The 17,547-nt window shown below is 44.4% G+C and overlaps 2 protein-coding genes and 1 long non-coding RNA gene across 5 annotated transcripts in view; 1 reads left to right on the forward strand and 2 right to left on the reverse strand.

Annotated features, from left to right (window-relative positions):
* The window catches only part of LOC125281835 (uncharacterized), a 358,739-nt gene that overhangs the window by 132,876 nt on the left and 208,316 nt on the right, over nt 1-17,547 (forward strand). The gene's annotated exons all lie outside the window — the stretch shown is intronic.
* LOC125281168 (NF-kappa-B-activating protein-like) overlaps nt 1-17,547 on the reverse strand; it is a 111,261-nt gene that overhangs the window by 54,501 nt on the left and 39,213 nt on the right. The gene's annotated exons all lie outside the window — the stretch shown is intronic.
* On the reverse strand, nt 3,297-4,966 carry LOC125281826 (rhox homeobox family member 1-like). The gene is made up of 3 exons (XM_048215758.2): nt 4,675-4,966; nt 4,182-4,506; nt 3,297-3,563 (listed from the first exon to the last, which is right to left on the reverse strand). The coding sequence occupies exons 1-3, from the start codon at nt 4,754-4,756 to the stop codon at nt 3,485-3,487; spliced, it is 486 nt and encodes a 161-aa protein (XP_048071715.1). The 5' UTR covers nt 4,757-4,966; the 3' UTR covers nt 3,297-3,484.

The raw sequence follows: 17,547 nt of genomic DNA on the forward strand, positions 1-17,547 counted from the left end.
CCTAGAATTTGCAATATACATTTACAACAAATAAGTCCACTTTCAAGAAACACTAGATCATTTCACTGGTAGCACAAGTACCTTATGCGGAGTGTGGCCAGTTCCTTTCTCCTGTCTTGTATAACTGTGCTGTCATTCCCTTCACTTATCCATATGCTATAATCACTGAATACATTTTTGCTATTATTCTTTTGAACAAACCATTATCTGTTAGATCAACTAAGAATATTATAAATAGGGGAGACTGGGTGGCTTAGTTGGTCAAGCATCTGCCTTTGACTCAGATCATGATCCTGGGGTCTTGGGGTCGAGCCCAGCCTCAGGCTCCCAGGAGCCTGCTTCTCCCTCTGCCTCTGCCACTCCCCCCTGCTTGTGCTCACTCTCTCTCAAATAAATAAATAAAATCTTAAAAAAAAAAAAAAAAACAACCACAGGGGCACCCGGGTGACTCAGTCAGTTAAGCGTCTGCCTTCAGCTCAGGTCATGATCCTAGGGTCCTGGAATCGAGTCCCGCATCAGGCTCCTTGCTCATTGGGGAGCCTGCTTCTCCCTCTGCCTGCTGCTCCCCCGGCTTGTGCTCTCTGTCTCACTCTCTCCCTCTGTCAAATAGGTAAATCTTTAAATAACAAAAAACAAAAAAAGAAAAACAACCCCACAACATACAACTCTTTATGCCACTGAGATATTAAACTCCAGTGGGAGAACCTATTTTTTTATTAGTAAAATATTTTAAGAAAGTTACCACTGCAGCCTCTTCTTCGGTTTACCCTTAGAGAGCATCTACTACGTGCTAAGCTTTTGACTGTAATTCCTGCCTTGTCTCTCTCCTCCCACCTTTAATATTCTTTAATGGTTTTTCCAGCTCTTGAATGTGGGTCTAGCTGATGAACTGCACCGGTATCTTCTGCTGCCGCTAAGCCTGGTAACAAGATGAAGAAATGTCGGTATCTTGACAGCAGACCCTCAGTGTCCAGCTGCCTCTGCCCCCGACAATCTAGGGACAGTGTTGTCCTGGTTGTAGGGGAAGCTGAACGTGATAAAAGCTTCCGGAGTCTAAAGTAAATATTCAGGGGCGCCTGGGTAGCGCAGTCGTTAAGCGTCTGCCTTCGGCTCAGGGCGTGATCCTGGCGTTCCGGGATCGAGTCCCACATCGGGCTCCTTGGCTGGGAGCCTGCTTCTTCCTCTCCCTCTCCCCTGCTGTGTTCCCTCTCTCGCTGGCTGTCTCTCTGTCACATAAATAAATAAAATCTTTAAAAAAAAGTATTCAGGGGCGCCTGGGTGGCACAGAGGTTGAGCGTCTGCCTTCGGCTCAGGGCGTGATCCCGGCGTTATGGGATCGAGCCCCACATCAGGCTTCTCCGCTATGAGCCTGCTTCTTCCTCTCCTACTCCCCCTGCTTGTGTTCCCTCTCTCAATGGCTGTCTCTATCTCTGTCAAATAAATAAATTAAATCTTTAAAAAAAAAAAGTATTCAATAGGAGGAAGTTGGATTTTAAAACAGGTTTCCCTCAAAGATATCTAAGGGGTTATTCATCTTCGGAAAACCTCTTGAGAGTTACAAAGATGACCTGACAAGGAAGTCCTGGGCATTGTGGCTTCTTACTAGAACATAAGAGTTGCTGACGCCCCGGATACTGCCTTGATATTTTAGCCTGTAGAGTTAAGGAAAATTTAGACAAACTGGGTCTAAATTCACTAAAACTCAAGACTGCCAGATCTGTATCCCATTTCCGCGACTACACTCATATGCATACCATGGGACAAAGCTAATAACTCATCCTGGATTTTGGTTTTCACCAATACTCTCTTAAGATAACTTATGATTTTCTCTGGTCTCAAATGGTAGTCTTTTGACCTACAAATTAGACATTACTGCCTGAACACGTGAAAAACTATTTCAAATTAACACAGGTAGGAATCTGGCCTAAATTGAAAGCCTCGCCACCAACACCAAATTCCATAAAACCCATCTCTTCAAAATAGTACCATCGAAAAACATATCCTTAGAAATTCCTTGAGAATATTCACTCATGAAGTTCGATTTGTGTCATATCTGCAAGGTATGTTTGTATGCAATTCTTCTCTAACCTTTTCACTCTTCTTAACTCAGTGAAACTTTTTTCAAGATGGTTATTTCCCAGGTTTTAGCATAAAAATTGTTCTCATTTGCTTCAATTTTTAGACAAATGTCCAGTTTCCTCCAACCTCCACTATAATGTATTTTAAGCAATGTTTTCAGGCTAACACATGAAAGTATTTCAGAAAATTAAAAGGTAGGGCTGCCACTGTCTACAGTGCTTTACTACAGACTAAAGCAACAACAGGAGAACCAGGCACTTGGACTTGAAATTTATCTCCCTGGGGGGCACCTGGGTGGCTCAGTCAGTTGAGTCTATTGGTTGAATCTTGGTCATGATCTCAGGGTTGTGAGATGGAGCTGGTGTTGGGCTCCAAACTCAGTGGGGATTCTGCTTGAGATTCTCTCTCACTCTCCCCCATCTACCCCTCCCCCTGTTCATGCGCTCTCTCAAATAAATAAAGTCTTTATGGGGCACCTGGGTGGCTTGGTTGGTTGGGCATCTACCGTCAGCTCGGGTCATGATCCTAGGGTCCCAGGATTCCTGGATCAAGCCCCGATTTGGGCTCCCCGCTCAGCGAGGAGTCTGGTTCTCCCTCTGACCTTCCCCGCTCTTGTGCTTTCTCTCTCTCTCAAAAGAATAAATAAAATCTTTTAAAAATTAATTCTTTTAAAAAACAAGAAATAAAAGCTATCTCCCTGCATCAGTCTCGGTGTAAATGAACAGACATTACTCATATAGTGTGTTCTCTGTGTGGGAATAATTCCCTTACCCCAAGGCCTGAATATTTATAAATCCACTTTTTTTGTGGATTTAGCTAAGAACTTATGCCTGGTTTTAAATATTTAAAATAACAGTACAGGGGCACCCGGGTGGCATGGGACTTCAGCTCTGGTCATGATCTCAGCATCCTGGGATCAAGCCCCCGCCCCCCATCAGGCTCTGGCACTCAGTGGGAAGTCTGCTTCTCCCTTTCCCTCTGCCCCTCCCCCTGCTCTCTCTCTCAAATGAATAAAATCTTTAAAAAAATAAAAATTAAAAATAACAATATAGTCTAATCCTCTCTTAGCCTAGGTCTTCTTGTGTTAATGTGCATACTTCCCAGATTTGACCCAGCCCCAACATGACTCCACCCAGAATTGCTCCCTGAATGATACTGGTTAGAAAGAGCTGAACTTTATTTATATTTAATTTTGTGCAGGAAACAAGACAAGCAGTTTAATTCTCTTTTATTTTATTGTTTTCCTTTAACGGTAATGGGCAACTTCCATAAAGTGGGATTTACTTATCCCATTTTCCACTCACCAAAGCCCTAAAATTCAAAACTTACTACCCAAACATGGAAAAGGCAACCAAAACAACTTGAGAATGTCTAGAACAAAAGCTTTTAACTCCTGAAGCAGGTTTTAGAATGGCTGCCCAGCCGAATCGCTTTTTTCAGGTTTACGGACTTCCATCACATCTATGGGTATGGAAAGCTTCTTTCTGAGGGAAGAAAATTGCAAATATTTAGTATCTGGAGTTGTGGATGAAATGATATACAATGTACATTTCATGCTTGTTTTTAAATTTATATTTCCCCCCAACTCCCCAGCACACATTTCTTTAATACCCAAGTCTGGGCTTGCTTTAGGGACAATCTTCCTTTGTGTACACAATTTAAGGGTACCTTGAAAAACTTCAGAATTCAAGATTAACAATTTTAATGTAGTATTTAAAAGTCAAGACTAATGCACAAAAAATTCCGGGACCACCAAATTATCAGAATGTTAAATAAAGGCAAGATCCACCCCTTCACTCGCACAACCGCGCCTCATTTTGCACCCTGATGTCACTCCTGATCCTGATCGCGATCGTGATCCAATAGAATGTTATTTACAAAAACAGGAGCCCGACCCGAGAGTTTCCTGACGATTCGTTTATATACTGCATGAAAATATTTACCTTGATGCCCACGGGGGCATCGTCCCCACCTTGGAAAGAGCTCGAGGCCCCCTAGGTAGCTTTGGCTTTGGAGGCGGGGAGAGAGACCTGGGAGAGAGCCCAGGGCGTCCCCGAGGGTCCTAGAGATGGGGGGGGGGGGCGCCAGAGCAAGCCACTCACCGCCCGAACACGTAGGGGTATTGAGTGCGTTGGAAAACGCTCTCCAGCTCCTTCAGTTCTAGCCGGGGGAACGCGCTGCGGTGGAGGCGTTGCTGCCGCTCCTGGGGCTGCGGCCCCTCGGCGGCCGCCTGGGCCTCGTCCTGCTGCTGCTGCTGCGGGGGCTCTTGCCCGCAGCCGCCGCCCGTGTGGTTCTCGTCGTCCACGGGGCCCGCTGCTCCCGCGCCACCGTGGCTTTCTTCTCCTGTCGCGGCTTCCTGCTCAGGTTCGGGCCAGAGCTCCTTCTCGACGTCTCCTCCCGTTACGGAGACCACCGCAGGCTTCGTATCTGGAAAAGAAAAGAGAGATCAGGGCGCTGGAGCCCAGGGCGCGTGGGACGGCGACCTGAGAGCGGCGACATCTGCCGCGCCACTGCGGCGTCCCGTCCACTCGCCTCCCCCGGGGAAAGGCCGTTTCGTAGACTTCGCCAAACCCGCGTCCCGGTTCGCGCACTCACCCAACGGTTCTCCTCCAAGTTCATCGACTTCCAGGATGCGGCAAGCGGTGCCCTCTTGGCTGCTCTCGGGCGGAGGCTCCATGTCCAGAACGCCTCCACACACTCGCGCGGCGGCCCGCGGAGACTCCGGGGTCCGGGCCTGTCTCTGTGCGGGGTGCGGTTTACTACGCCTCTACCTCAGCTTCAACGTCCGCGCGCTCTTAGACGCCGTCGATCCCCGTTACTTCCAACGGCCAGGTGTGTGGTGGGCGGGACTTGTCGGGGCGAGCACGAGGCCGGGGCGTGGCCACGAAGTAGGCGGAGCGTTTGCCGGAAGGGTGCTACCGCCAGGGGGCGCGCGCGGGGGGGGCGACAACTCCCGACTCCCGCGGGGCACTGCCTTGGCGTGGGGGGTGGTGGGTGGTGCCAGCCAGCCGGGGGCGGGGAAGGGGTGGGGAAGGAAACTTCCCACAGCTCTCCCGAGCCCTGGGAGACGCGTTGGGAGAACGTCTCGCCGCCTGCCCTCGCTGCACGCGGGTCGGTGCAGGGTTCTCGCCCTAAGCTCCTCCAGGGCGAGGGACGCAGAGGTAGGGCTGGAGAAGTTGCGGGGGGGCTTCGTGGCAGCCCCAGCACTGAAGCGACGGTATCCCCGTCGCCGTGTGAGCTCTGAGCACGACTCTCCCCTCCGGCAAGTCAGTGACCAATGGATGGGACTCTGGTTGGGTTCCGTTCGCACCCAGAGTCCACGAACCGGGCTAGTGACCGGACGAAACGATTAGCTAGAGGGCTGCTTGCTCTGGGTTTTTGCCATACGCGCGGAAAGTGGAGCCCATCAAGCTCTCCTGGGCGCTCCGGAGCGGCAGCTTGAGGTTGGGTTTTACAGAGCACTGTGGGTGCTCGGATGCACGCTCTAAGAAACCCAAACCTCCCTCTTGCGATAGGAACAAATACCCCAGATTTGTATTAAGGAATTCACATCAAGAGTAGAAATGGAGAAACCTGTCCACTGTTTTGAGCATCCAAGAATGCTTGCGCTGCACGTGCTGGACGCGACTGTGGGGCTTACACCCTCTGCCTGCTGAGCTCCGCTTCCGCGCCCCCGCTGCAGGTCCTCTGCAAAAGCGCACGTGTTTCTGGGCTGGGCAGGTGCTGGGGACTTGGGTTAGTTCCCACTTTTTTTTTTTTTTAAGATTTTATTTATTTATTTGACAGAGAGAGACAGCCAGCGAGAGAGCGAACACAAGCAGGGGGAGTGGGAGAGGAAGAAGCAGCCTCCCAGCAGAGCAGGGAGCCCCAGGCGGTGCGGTGCTCGATCCCAGGACCCTAGGATCATCACCTGAGCCAAAGGCAGATACTTAACGGACTGAGCCACCCAGGTGCCCCATGTTCCCACTTTTTTATTCTCCTCCACTTTCTCCTGTTTCTCCTCCTCCTCTTCGTCTTCCTCCATCTCCCTTTGTCTAGAACTGTCTTCCAGAGCTCTAGCTCTCCACTGATAAATATCAAATAAAGAAGAGCCAGGGCAGATTGAGGGCTCTGTTTCTCCCTTAAAGTGATGTTTTGCATAGTGTCCAATACCGCTAAATGACAGCCGCTGTGCACCCTGCTACTTCCCTCTGACTACAGTTAGGAAAAAAAATATATGTATTTACCCAGTGCCCAATAACTTGCTGGACCTGGTGCGAGGAAAAGCTAACTTATACTCTGGTGAAAGATCAGCAATCACGTCATGATCCGTATCCGAAAGACATCAGCATCCTAGTCCCTCAAGGAACAGATTAACTATTCAGTGCTGTCCTTTGGGATGGTAAGCTCCAGAGTCATCACTTCTTATAAACACCTTCCATTCATACAATCCAATTTTTAAGAAGTCCAATTATTTTGATGGTTTTCAATTTTACCCGTTTCTCAAGGATGGGTGAAGAATTCATAGAATTTCGAGAATGATAAAAGTCATGTTTTTAACTGTGTCTCTATGATTTCTTTTTACTTTTTAAAAAAAGATTTCATTTATTTATTTGTCAGAAAGAGAGAATGAGAGAGAGCAGAGGGAGTGGCAGGCAGAGGCAGAGGGAGAAGCAGGCTCCCTGCCAAGCAAGGAGCCCAATGTGGGACTCGAGCCCGGGGCCCTGGGATCATGACCAGAGCCGAAGGCAGACGCCTAACGACTGAGCCACCCAGGTACCCCACAATTCTTATTTTTTTAAATATCCAGGGAATAATGTAGATAATGACAGTTACACGGAGAGATTTAAATAGAATTAACCATATAAAAGCAGAATAAATATTTGAAGCCAAAAGGCTAAAAACATATTTTTCTTACGTATTAGTCTTAATCAGAACCACAATGAGGGGCACCTGGGTGGCTCAGTCGTTAAGCGTCTGCCTTCAGCTCAGGGCATGGTACCGGGGTCCTGGGATCGAGCTCCTCATCCAGCTCCCCGCTCCGCTGGGAGCCTGCTTCTCCCTCTCCCACTCCCCCTGCTTGTGTTCCCTCTCTCGCTGGCTGTCTCTCTCTCTCTGTCAAATAAATAAATAAAATCTTAAAAAAAATAAAAACCACAACGAGATACTGTTTCACACCCAGGAGGATGACTATTATCCACAAAATAGAAAATAAGAGGTGTTGGTAAGGATGTGGAGAAGTTGGAACCCTGTGCATTACTGGTGGGGATGTAAATGGTGTAGTCACTGTGGAAAATGGTATGGCAGTTCCTCAAACACTTAGTCAGAATTACCATATGATCCAGCAATTCCACTTCTGGGTATACAACCCAAAGAACTGAGAGCAGGGACTTGAACAGATATCTGTATACACCTGTTCAGAGCAGCATTATTCACAATAGCTGAAAGATGGAAACAACCCAAATGTCCGCTGATGGATGAATGGGTAAATAAAATGTGGTATATACATACAATAAAATATTATTCAGCCTTAAAAAGGAATGAAATTCTGACACATGCTACAACATGGATGAACCTTGAAGGAATCAAGCTAAGTGAAATAAACCAGACACGAAAAGACAAATATTGAATGATTCCATTTATCTGTGATACCTGGAGTAGTTCAATTTGTAGAAACAGAAATTAGGGGCGCCTGGGTGGCTCAGTCGGTTGGGCGTCTGCCTTCGTCTCGGGTCATGACCCCAGAGTCCCGGGATCAAGCCCCGCATCGGGCTCCTTGCTCAGTGGGGAGTTTGCTTCTCCCTCTGCCCCCCCACTTGCTTGTGCTCGCTCTCTCTCTCACTCTTCAAATAAATAAAATCTTTAAAAAGGAAGGAAGGAAGGAAGGAAGGAAGGAAGGAAGGAAGGAAGGAAGAAAGGGAAAGTAGAATGGTAAGGGCACCTGTTGGTTCAGTCGGTGGGGCATGGAACTCTTGATCTTGGGGTTGTGAGTTCAAGCCCCATGTTGGATGTAGAGATTACTTAAAATCTTCAAAAGAAAGAAAGAAAGAGAAAATAGAACGGTAGTTTCCCAGGGTCTGGGAGAAGTGGTACTGGGGAGCTATTGTTTAATGGGTATGGAGTCTCAGTTTGGGAAGATGAAAAAGTTCTGGAGATGGATGGTGGTGATGGTTGGACAACAATGTGAATGCACTTCATGTCGCCAAACTGCACCCATAAAAATGGTTAAGATGGTAAATTTGCTTTATCTGTATTTTATGACAAAATAATAATAGTCTTATTTCTTTTAAAAAACATTTTATTTATTTATTTATTTATTTATTTATTTATTTATTTATTTGAGAGAGAAAGTGCACAAGCCAGGGAAGGGGCAGAGGGAGAGGGAGAAGCAGACTCCCCGCTGACCGGGGAGCCTGATGCAGGGCTCAGTCCCAGGACCCTGGGATCATGACCTGAGCTGAAGGCAGACGCTTAACCGACTGAGCCACCCAGGAACCCCTATTAGTCTTAAATCTTGTTGGAATAATGATTCTGTACTGTGGATATTGGAGAGATATCTAGAATAAATAGTTGAAATTAGGAGCTTAAATGTCGGTTCTTGTAGACTTCAAATTCCTTTTTTTCTCGTGGTGGATTAATGAGTCAATAGCGCAGATGCATGATGGTACCTAGGTAACTAACTACCTAAAGAATATTAGTAGAAGGAGTTGAAGCCTTGAATTGGAAACTATTTCCTTCTTACTCTAGCTTTGTGTTTCTTGTTTTTCTTTTCTTTTCTTTTTTTTAAGATTTTATTTATTTATTTGACAGAGAGAGAGACAGCCAGTGAGAGAAGGAACACAGGCAGGGGGAGTGGGAGAGGAACAAGCAGGCTCCCAGTGGAGCAGGGAGCCCGATGCGGGGCTCGATCCCAGGACTCCGGGACCACACCCTGAGCCGATGGCAGACGCTTAACGACTGAGCCACCCAGACGCCCCTGTATTTCTTGTTTTTCTAACTTTATATTTCATGTTGAAAGAACTCATAAATCTGAAATGAATAGTGGTTCATAGGTAACTAGTTTACAGGAGATATCTGGAAATAGCTAGTAATGCTCGCTGTCAGGAAGCTAAAAAAGCCATTCTTCTCAAATGTAAACTCTTATTTTCTTTTGGAATAACGAGTTAGTACCATAGATATGTAGGGGGACCTAGATGATTAGTTAACAATAGATAACTAGTGGTAACTAGAATAACTGGTCCAAGCTACAATCATTTCCTGTCTAAAAACCACAATCATTTCATGTCTAAATTCTTTTTTTAAAGTAGGCTCCACACCCAAGGTGGGGCTTGAACTCACGACCCCAGGATCAAGAGTCCGAAGCTCCACCAACTGAGCCAGCCAGGTGCCCCTCATGTCTAAATTCTTTTTTTTTTAATTCCTTGTTCTAAAAATGAGTTAATTGGGGGCACCTGGCTGGCTCAGTCGGAAGAGCATGGGACTCTTGATCTCAGGGTCGTGAGTTTGAGCCCCATGTTGGCTGTAGAGATTTCTAAAAAAAAAAATAATAATAAACTTGAAAAACAATAAAAATGAGTTAATTGTGTAGCATCCAGTGGGATTCTAGGTAAACCAGAAGAAATGAGTTGTGAATATTCAGATTTCTGGGGCGGCGAAAGAAAACTTTATGACCACAAGATGGCAGTAGGATACACAAGATTTATTTGGGTGAGGCTTTGACAGTTTTGTGGGAGGTCAGGGCTTGTGTCTGGAGGCTAAGGCTTGTGGTTGCCACCATTTGGAAGGCGGCTGTGGGGGGGAAGGCAAGTTAACTCCTGGGAGAGAAGGGAATCGGCCGAGAGGGCCTCGCGAGTCTAGGCGATGTTATTTAGCAGCATGTTGGAGAGCGCCTGGGTCAAAATCACCAAAGGGCAGCAGTGGCTTGTGGTCTTTATGGCCCAGGGTTTATCTTATCTGTATGTTAGGCTCAATTTCATGGAGTATGTAAAGCAGCCGGGCTATAAATGGCTAAAAATGTGGTTATGGGGGGGGTGCCTGGTTGGCTTAGTGAGTAGAGCGAGCGACTCTTGATATGAGGGTAGTGAGTTTGAGTCCCACGTTGGGTGTAGAGTTTATTTAAAAATATATGTGGTCATGGTTATTTCAGATACTTTTAAAGCAATTGGATGTATAAAAATTTGAGTTTGGCTCCAGCAGGCTTTCAGGGTAATGGGTCTCAGCCTGAGGTAAAGAAATAAGACAACCTCGGGGTCAATAGACTGAGGTTATTTTTGGCTCATTTGTATAACCTACTCAAAGTCATCAAGCCAGAAAAAAACATCATCTTCTGAACCCAAATTCGTATTTCCTGTTGGAATAAAATATTAGCACTGGAGATAAGTAGTAATGCTTAAGCAATTACTTTACTAGAGTTAACTAGAAGTGACTCAGAAAATTGGCAAATCCAGAAAATTGAAAAATCACTCTTCTCAACACTAGCTTCTTATCTCCTTTGAAGAATGAGTTAATACAAGAGATAGTTAATGGTATCTAAGTAACAAGGTAAGCAGAGATATAAGGTGATCATGACGTTAGACCAGGAAATGGAAAAGAAATGATCTTCACGTGTAAATTCTTCTCCGTTGTCGAATTAGTGAATTAGTCCAATACGGAATTAACCATACCTAGGTACCTATTTTATCAGAGGTATCTAGACGTAACAAGATGCACTGGTATATTGATGGTGTTGAAAGAAAACATTCTTCTCACTTCTAAATTTTCATATCTTTTTAGAATGTGGAAGTAGTACTATAATCAGCTAGATTTATTGTGTTTGGTTTATGTAGAGAATTATATACTATCTGAATGATGAGGTGAAGGCAGGGAGCTGAAAAACAGATACTTCTCAATTTTTTTCTCATTGAAGTGTAATAGTAATATAATTAGTGGTAATTGGGTAGCTGTTTAAAGACAACTGGGGAAACAACCAGAAAAGTAACTGAAATCCGGATGCTGAAAAGCAGGTTCTTCTGAAGTGCAACTTATTTCTTCTTGAAATAAGATATTGGAAAGGTAGGTAAATGGTAAATAAGTCACGAAGGCATGGAATGGTAGATAAAACTTAACTAGAGATAACTAGATATAACTGGAAAACTTCCTGAAGCTCAAATGCTGAAAAACACATACATCTTATCTCTCAAATCTTTTTTTAAAGGCAGAATTAGTTATTGCTAGTAATAATTAGTGGTATATAACTACATCGTGTAAACTATGGCTATCTAGAGATAAGAATAATTAGTTAAGGGGCGCCTGGGTGGCTCAGTCGGTAAGCAGTTGACTCTTGATTTCAGCTCAGATCATGATCTCAGGGTCCCGGGATTGAGCCCCACATCAGGCTCCCTGATCAGCAGGGAGTCTGCTTGTGGATTCTCTCTCTCTACCCCTGCCCCCCGCTCTTGCTCTCTCTCTCTCTTAATAAATAAATAAACAAAATCTTTAAAGAAAAGAATAACTAGTTAAATCTGTGGATATGAAAAACACAACCGTACCAACTACAAATTCTCATCTCTTCCTGGAAAAATGAATTACTTCTGCAGATTCTCATTGTACTTTTGTAAATACTTAATTAGAGACAACCAGAGATAATAAGAATAACTAGTTGAAGGCAGGAAGCTAAAAATCAAGTTCTTTGCAACTCTAAATTTACATGTTAGTGCCCTATATATCTGGTGGTACCTTAATCTTTTGTAACCTCGGGATAAATGATGATATTCGAATAATGAGTCAAAACCAGGACACTGAAGAAAAGTGGTTGAATCCAAGAATTTGATAAGAATTCTTCCCAACACTACCTTCTTATCTAGAGTGTGAATCATGAGTTAGTACTACAGATCAGTACTTATACCCAGGAAACTAGTTAATTGGAGAGAGATATGTAAATGAAGCCAACGAGTGAAAACACATTCTTGTTATAACTGACTTCTTTCTCGTTAGCATAATCAGTTAGTTCTATATAACTAGTTGTACCTAGGAACTACCAAACTGGAGACAACTAAAGATAACTAGCGCAGAAGCTAGAAAACACATCCTTTACAACAATTTTAAATCCCTACTTCTTAAAAAAAAAAAAAAAGAATGTGTACTCTAGATCAAATAGCTATAGTGGTACCTAGGTGGGTGATAAAGTTAACGGGAAATTACCAGAGGATATTTAAAACCAGAAATTGGAGGCACCCGGCTGGTTCAGTGGGTAGAGCATATGATTCTTGATCTCAGGGTCATGCATTGGAGCCCCACGTTGAGGGCAGAGTGTACTTAAAAAAATTAAAATAAATAAATAAAATAAGACCTTGAACATTCATGAGTCACCACTCTAAGCTCTTCTCCTTTGGTATAAGAATGAGTTAGTACTATAGGCAGCTTGTGTACTTATTTTACCAGTTAATTAGAGGCAACTGGATATGATTAGAAAAAGTATTTGAAGCCCGAGAGCTGAAAAACACAGCCTTGTAATACTTTGTTCTAATTCTTTGCTGGAACACTGCCTCAGAACTACAGAGCCTAGAAGCGAGACTATAGAGGTAGCATCTAAAAAACTAGCTCTCTATGGGTAACTGGAGGTAACTAGAATGACTAGAGTAAGCCAGAAAAAAAAAAGCACTCTTCTCAACTCTAATCATATTTCTTGTTGGCATAATGCGTTAGTACTTTGACAACTCATGACACCTGGGGGATGAGTAAACTACGGTTGTGATAATTAAAATAATTAGTTGAATCCAGCAAGTTGAAAACATGTTCTACTCACCTCTTCTTATTTCTCTTTGGGATAATGAGTTACCTCTACAGATAACCAGGTGATCAAAGGAACTAGTTAACTAGAAATAAGTGGAGATAAGTAGAAAAACTGGTAGAAGCCAATAACCTAAAAAACATTTTATTCAAATTTAAATTCCTATTACCAGTGGAAAAATGAGTGACTAGTATGCTCATCTAGTGGCACCTAGGTCATTAGTTAAATGGAGCTAAGTAAAAGTAACCAGAATAAATATTTGGGACCAGGAAGTGAATCAAGACATTATTCTCAAATCCAACGTCTATTTCTTTTGATAATATTGAGTTAGTACTGTTGAGAATAGTAGAAACTATTTACTAAGAGGTAGCTAGATATGCTGAGAAGAATAATTGAAGTAGGAAGTTGAAAAACCATTCGTATCACTAGCATGTATTAATTCTTACTATTTTATTTTTTAAAGAGTTATTTATTTGAGAGAGAGAGAGAACACGAGCCAGGGAGAGGGGCAGAGGGAGAAGCAGAATCCCTGCTGAGCAGGGAGCCCAATGTGGGCCTCGATCCCGGGACTCCAGGATCATGATCTGAGCTGAAGGCAGACAACGCCTGAGCCGCCCAGGTGCCCCTAATTCTGACTATTTTTTGTAAAGATTGATTGATTGATTTGAGAGAGAGAGAGCATGAGCAGGAGGGGCAGAGAGAGGGAGAGTCCCAAGCAGACTCCACAACAAGCAGAGAGCCCACTGGGGCTAGATCTCACCACCCCAAGACCATGACTGAGCAGAAACCAAGAGTCAGGGGCGCCTGGGTGGCTCAGCTGGTTAAGTGTCTGCCTTTGGCTTGGGTCATGGTCCTGGAGTCCCAGGATCAAGTCCCACATCGGGCACCCTGCTCAGCAGGGAGCCTGCTTCTCCCTCTGCCCTTCACCCTGCTCATGTTCTCTCTCGCTCTCTCTCTCTCTCTCAAATAAGTGAATAAATAAAGTGTTTAAAAAAAACAAGAAACCAAGAGTCAGTTGCTCAACCGACTACACCACCCAAGCACCCCAATTCTTACTATTTTATTTATATTTATTTATCCATCAGGTCATTTATTCTTGCTATTACTTATTTATTCTTGCCATTATTTCTTTATTTAGCACTATAAATAGCTATTGTAGCTCGGTAACTAGTTTACTAGGGATAGCTAAAGATACCAGGAAATTTGTTTGAAAAACCATTTCTCACAATCCTGATTCTTATCTCTTATGGTCCTAGATTTAGTGGTACAGATTACCTAGCATTGGGCAACTAGTTAAACTAGAATAACTACAGATGAATAGTTGAAGCTAGAATGTAGAAACCGCAGTACACTCAGCCAAAAATTCTTATTTACCATTGAAATAATACATCAGTTCCTTAATTTTCTAAGACCGGTTAGGGAAAAAGTCGTAAGGTAGCTGAATTCTTCAGCCCTCTATTGCAAAAAATTTCTTTACTTCGCCATCAAGCTATTCAGCAAGCCATAAGATTAAAAAGAAATAAAAACCAAGAAGCAAGGATCTAGCTATGAAGCCAAAATAACTCTCTGGAAGACCAGTCTGGCAAGAGGGCAATAAGCACAGTTCGTATGAAACATTACAAAATGCCTTAAGAAGCACATAAAGTTAGAGGCTCCTGGGGGACTCACTCGGTGAAGCATCTGCCTTCAGCTCAGGTCATGATCCCAGGGTTGTAGGATCGAGTCTTGCATCGGGCTCCCTGCTCAGTGGGGAGCCTGCTTCTCCCTCTGCCTGCTGCTCCCTCTGCTTGTGCTCTCTCTCTCTCTCTGACAAATAAATAAATGAAATCTTAAAAAAAAAAAAGGAGTACATAAAGTTAGGTTTGGAACTAAATGCAAATATGAATTGTGCTATGTCTGAGTATGTACTAACCCAGAAAAGAGAGGTGGAATGAGTTATAAAGGGCAGTTTATTTATTTTTTAAAAAGATTTTATTTATTTATTTTTGTGAGAGAGAGAGTGAGAACGAGTGGGGGAGAGGGGCAGAGGGAGAAGCAAACTCCCTGCTGAGCAGGGAGCCTGATGTGGGGCTCAATCCCAGGACCCTGGGATCATGACCTGGGCCGAAGGCAGATGCTTTGCCGACTGAGCCACCCAGGAGCCCCAAAGGGCAGTGTGTTAAAAAATTCTGGTTCAAGGTTGCCTGGGTGGCTTAGTCAGTGAAGCGTCTGATTCTTGAATTTGGCTCAGGTCATGATCTCAGGGTTGTGAGATGGAGCCCATATCTGACTCTAGGCTCAGTGGGGAGTCTGCTTGAATGTCTCTCTCTCCCCCTCTCCCTCTGCCCCTACCCCTGAGTGCAAGCTTCCCCCCCTTCTCTCTCTCTCTCAAATAAATAAATAAATCTTAAAAAAAATTTTAACATTCTGGTTCAGCATGGGAAATGTTAAGGTTTCTTTCATTTCAGCACAAAACAGTTTTCATTAAAATTGTCCTTACTCAATGAAAGTAGGACCAGATAAAGGACTAGCTGGGTGATAGGGCAGTAGCCAACGAAAGTCACCTTGAAATGAAAACTGGATCACTCAGGAAAAGGGACAGGGCTTCTGTGACCTTCTCCTGAGCCTACACATCTATCTAGATGCTATATTCGGCTCAAAATCGATGGGCTCCGTTACTGATATATATCAGGTGACCCACGAAGCACGCTTGGTATTAAAAGTAGCAATATAAGTGAACCTGTGAAAACAAAGTCCATGAAAGCGGAAGCTCAAAATGTCCTGCTCCTTCTAATCGGCCAGAGTAAAACCATGTCTCCAGGAGAATGAGGCAGAAATTAAAAATGGAAGGAATGTGATTAATCTGGAGGCAATGGAATGTGGTCTTGAGAGAAAATAATAAAACAATTCATAGCACAATTTTAATAAGACTTCCACCTTCCCATTCTGGTTGTAGGGGCGCCTGGGTAGCGCAGTCGTTAAAGCGTCTCCATTCTGGTTGTAAAGAGTACTCCCAGAGGATTCTAACACAGATAGTTTTTTTTTTAATTAGAAATTAGAAAAAATTCTAACACAGATAGTTTTATTTATTTATTTATTTGAGAGAGAGAGAGAGAGCATGTTCACATGTGCACAAGTGGGGGAGGGCAGATGGAGAAGGGCAAGCGGACTCCAAGCTGAGCAGGGAGCCCGATGTGGGGCTTGATCCCAGGACCTGGAGATCATGACCTGAGCCCAAGTCAGACGCTTCACTGACTGAGCCACCCAGGTGCCCCCTCAACAGAGAAAGTTTTGATTCGATACCTTGAAATGTGGTGTTGCTCGAAGATTGAAGGGACTGTAAGTTTAACCCTAGACCCCCGCTGCTTAAGTAAGACTTGGAAGGAAGAAATAAATATTGAGTATTTGACTTTTAGAGTCTGGAGTATGTTACAATAATTAATATTCTCTTTGTGTTCCATTTCTAAAGCTTATAATTTGTTCAATTTATATTATCTCAGAATATGTACAAAAATGTCTTAAGCAGCAGGACCGAGTGAAAATATAAACCACATTCTTATACCTTCTTTATGGAAAGAGTGAGAAAACAGTGCTTTTAAGCTTCGGCAAGTTTACACTTTGTGTATTCCGCCAAAGCCGAGGGAAAACCATTTGATTTCCATATCTTGAGCAGCCAGGGTTACTCCATTTTAACATAATCTTCCCAAATGCTGCCAAGAACATAGGTACCTTAGAACAACCAGGAAGATCATACCACATGGTGCATTTTTTTACACCTGGACAAAAGAGAGCATTTTAACTTCTTTCTCTGAAATCCTACCTTCTCTCCTTTCCTGATGACTCCTCGGCATAGCTTTGTTTCTTCTCCACTCCACTGCACTGAATGAATCCAGCTTTGCTGTGAGTAAGCTGGCCTGAAAGTTATTCAGAACAGCCCTTCTCCGATCCAAGCAACTCCTCTGGCTCGAGGAGGAAAGATTATAATGAGGGCAACGTCACCCAAATGATCCCTGGTGTGCACGGTGGGTACAGTGGCAGGTCGGGGATGTTAGTCAATTTAGGAGAGGATAAATTCTCTCAAAGCACCATAGCACCCAGCAGCCTGGGGCGCCTGGGGGGCTCAGTTGGTGAAGTGTCCGCCTTTGGCTCAGGTGATGATCCCAGGGTCCCGGGATCGAGTCCCGCATGGGGCTCCCTGCTCAGCGGGGAGTCTGCTTCTCCCTCTGCCTCTGCCCCCCGCCTGCTTGTGCGCATGCGCGCGCTCTCTCTCTGTCTCTCTCTGACAAGTAAATAAATAAAATCTTTTTTTAAAACCCACCATAACCCTATTAAGTGTTCATTTCTCTTCCTATTCTTTGTATTGTCTCAGTCTGTTTTTTTTTAAGAGTTTTTATTTATTTATTCGACAGAGAGACAGCCAGTGAGAGAGGGAACACAAGCAGGGGGAGTGGGAGAGGAAGAAGCAGGCTCCCAGCAGAGGAGCCTGATGTGGGGCTCGATCCCACAACGCTGGGATCACGCCCTGAGCCAAAGGCAGACGCCCAACCGCTGTGCCACCCAGGCGCCCCCTCAGTCTGTTCTTTTTTTTCAAGGTTTTATTTATTTATTTGACAGAGAGAGCGCGCACAAGCAGGAGCAGTGGCAGAGGCAGAGGGAGAAGCAGACTCCCCACTGAGCAGGGAGCTGGACTCGGGCTGATCCCCAGACCCTGAGATCACAACCCGTGCCAAACGCAGACACTT

This window comes from Ursus arctos, chromosome X (genome assembly GCF_023065955.2).
Source record: "Ursus arctos isolate Adak ecotype North America chromosome X, UrsArc2.0, whole genome shotgun sequence".
Taxonomy (NCBI): Eukaryota; Metazoa; Chordata; class Mammalia; order Carnivora; family Ursidae; genus Ursus; species Ursus arctos.

Excerpts from the sequence above, each read along its gene's own strand:
- LOC125281826 (XM_048215758.2), bottom strand. The coding sequence starts at position 4,756 with ATGGAGCCTCCGCCCGAGAGCAGCCAAGAGGGCACCGCTTGCCGCATC. Across the intron at positions 4,507-4,674 it reads ACTTGGAGGAGAACCGTTGG|ATACGAAGCCTGCGGTGGTC; the intron begins GTGAGTGCGCGA and ends TTTCTTTTCCAG. Across the intron at positions 3,564-4,181 it reads TACCCCTACGTGTTCGGGCG|AAAGAAGCTTTCCATACCCA; the intron begins GTGAGTGGCTTG and ends TTCTTCCCTCAG.